Source organism: Penaeus monodon, chromosome 19, assembly GCF_015228065.2.
Source record: "Penaeus monodon isolate SGIC_2016 chromosome 19, NSTDA_Pmon_1, whole genome shotgun sequence".
In the NCBI taxonomy this organism is placed as follows: Eukaryota; Metazoa; Arthropoda; class Malacostraca; order Decapoda; family Penaeidae; genus Penaeus; species Penaeus monodon.
Window position 1 is genome coordinate 13923362 of NC_051404.1, and position 2563 is coordinate 13925924.

A 2563-nucleotide genomic window follows, 5' to 3' on the forward strand; every position below is an offset into this window, starting at 1 on the left:
TTAGTATTTAGTTTTAAGTTTTACCCCCCCCTTTTAAACCCCCCTTTTTATTCCCCCCTTAATTTCCCCCCCTTTAGGGTTCCCCCCCCCTTTGCCTCCCCCCCCTTCCCCCCCCCCCTCCCCCCACCCCCCCCCCCCCCCCTTCCCCCCCCTCCCCCCTTACCCCCCCTCCCCCCCCCTTCCCCCCGCCCTCCCTCCCCCCTCCCCCCTCCCTCCCCCTTACCCCGCCCCCCCTCCCCCTTACCCCCCCCCCCTCCCCCCTACCCCGCCCTCCCCCCCCCCTTTCCCCCCCCTCCTCCCCCCTTACCCCCCCCCCCCTCCCCCCTTACCCCCCTCCCTCCCCCTTCCCCCCTCCCCCCCCCCTTTAAACCCCCCCTCCCTCCCCCCTTACCCGCCCTCCCCCCCCTGCCCCCCCCCCCCCCCCCCCTTACCCCGCCCTCCCTCCCCCCTTACCCCGCCCTCCCTCCCCCCTGCCCCGCCCTCCCTCCCCCCTTACCCCGCCCTCCCCCCCCCTTTCCCCCCTCCTCCCCCTTACCCGCCCTCCCTCCCCCCTTACCCCCCTCCCTCCCCCTTCCCCCCCCCCGCCCTCCCTCCCCCCTTACCTCGCCCTCCCTCCCCCCCTTACCCCGCCCTCCCCCCCCCCTTCCCCCCCCTCCCTCCCCCTTACCCCGCCCTCTCTCCCCCCTTACCCCCCCTTCCCCCCCCCCCTTACCCCCCCCTCCCTCCCCCCCCTTACCCCGCCCTCCCTCCCCCCTTCCCCCCCTCCCCCCCCCCTTACCCGCCCTCCTCCCCCCCTTACCCCCCCCTCCCTCCCCCTTACCCCGCCCTCCCCCCCCCCTTTCCCCCTCCCCCCTTTTCCCCCCCCCTCCCTCCCCCCTTCCCCCCGCCCCCCCTCCCCCCTTACCCGCCCCCCCCCCCCTTTACCCCCCCCCTCCCTCCCCCCTTCTTACCCCGCCCCCCCCCCCTCCCCCCCCCCCCTTACCCCGCCCTCCCTCCCCCCTTACCCCCCCCTCCCCCCCCCCTTACCCCCCCCTCCCCCCCCCCTTACCCCCCCCTCCCTCCCCCCTCCCCGCCCTCCCCCCCTTACCCCCCCTCCCTCCCCCCTTACCCCCCCCTTCCCCCCTCCCCCTTCCCCGCCCTCCCTCCCCCCTTACCCCTCCCTCCCCCCCCCCTTTAAACCCCCCTCCCCCCCCCTTCCCCCCCTCCCCCCCCCCTTTTCCCCCCTCCCCCCTTTACCCGCCCTCCCTCCCCCCTTACCCCGCCCTCCCTCCCCCCTTACCCGCCCTCCCTCCCCCCTTCCCCGCCCTCCCCCCCCCTTCCCCCCCTCCCCCCCCTTACCCCCCCCCCCCCCCTTTACCCCCCCCTTTCCCTCCCCCCTTACCCCCCCCTCCCCCTTACCCCCCCTCCCCCCCCCCTTACCCCCCTCCCTCCCCCTTTACCCCCCTCCCCCTCCCCCCTTTAACCCCCCTCCCCCCCCCCTTCCCCGCCCCTCCCCCTTACCCCCCCCTCCCCCCCCCCTTACCCCGCCCTCCCCCCCCCTTTCCCCGCCCTCCCCCCCCCCTTACCCGCCTCCCCCCCCCTTTTACCCCGCCTCCCCCCCCCCTTACCCCCCCCCCCCCCACCCCCCCCCCCCCCCTTACCCCGCCCCCCCTCCCCCCTTACCCCGCCCTCCCTCCCCCTTACCCCCCCCCTCCCCCTTTACCCCCCCCCTCCCCCCTTACCCCCCCCCCCCCTCCCCCCCCCCCCGCCCTCCCTCCCCCTTACCCTCCCCCCCCCCCCCCCTTACCCCCCTCCCCCCCCCCTTCCCCCCCCTCCCCCCCCCCCTTTAACCCCGCCCCCCCTCCCCCCTTCCCCCGCCCCCCTCCCCCTTACCCCCCCCCTCCCTCCCCCCTTACCCCCCCCTCCCCCCTTACCCCCGCCCCCCCCCCCCTTCCCCGCCCTCCCTCCCCCTTGCCCCGCCCTCGCTCCCCCCTTACCCCCGCCCCCCTCCCCCCTTCCCCGCCCTCCCTCCCCCCTTACCCCGCCCTCCCCCCCCCCCTTACCCCCCCTCCTCCCCCCTTTCCCGCCCTCCCTCCCCCTTACCCCCCCCCCCTCCCCCCTTACCCCCCCCCCCCCTTACCTCCCCCCGCCCCCCCCCCGCCCCCCTCCCCCCCCCCCTTACCCCCCCCTCCCCCCCCCCTTACCCCGCCCCCTCCCTCCCCCCTGCCCCGCCCTCCCTTCCTCCTTACCCCGCCCTCCCCCTCCCTTACCCCCCCTCCCTCTCCCCTTACCCCCCCCCCCCCCCCCCTTCCCCCCGCCCCCCCCTCCCCCTTACCCCCCCTCCCTCCCCCCTTACCCCCCCCTCCCCCCCTTTTAAAACCCCGCCCTCCCTCCCCCCTTACCCCCCCTCCCTCCTCCCTTACCCCGCCCTCCCTCCTCCCTTACCCCCCCTCCCTCCCCCCTTACCCCGTCCTCCCTCCCCCCTTACCCCGCCCCCCCCTCCCCCCTTACCCCCCCCCCCCCCCCCCTTACCCCGCCCCCTCCCTCCTCCCTTACCCCTTTCCTTCCAATCCCCTACCTACCC

The 2563-nt window shown here is 77.8% G+C and overlaps 1 protein-coding gene across 1 annotated transcript; it reads left to right on the forward strand.

The window, feature by feature from the left end:
• Window positions 1-115: 115 nt before the first annotated feature.
• On the forward strand, window positions 116-2349 carry LOC119585499 (basic proline-rich protein-like; the record flags this gene model as incomplete). The annotated part of the gene is given in 4 exon segments (XM_037934143.1): window positions 116-434; window positions 678-1230; window positions 1308-1891; window positions 2042-2349. Coding segments are annotated over 4 exon segments (1764 nt in total), but the record flags the coding sequence as incomplete, so codon positions are not given.
• Window positions 2350-2563: the final 214 nt, after the last annotated feature.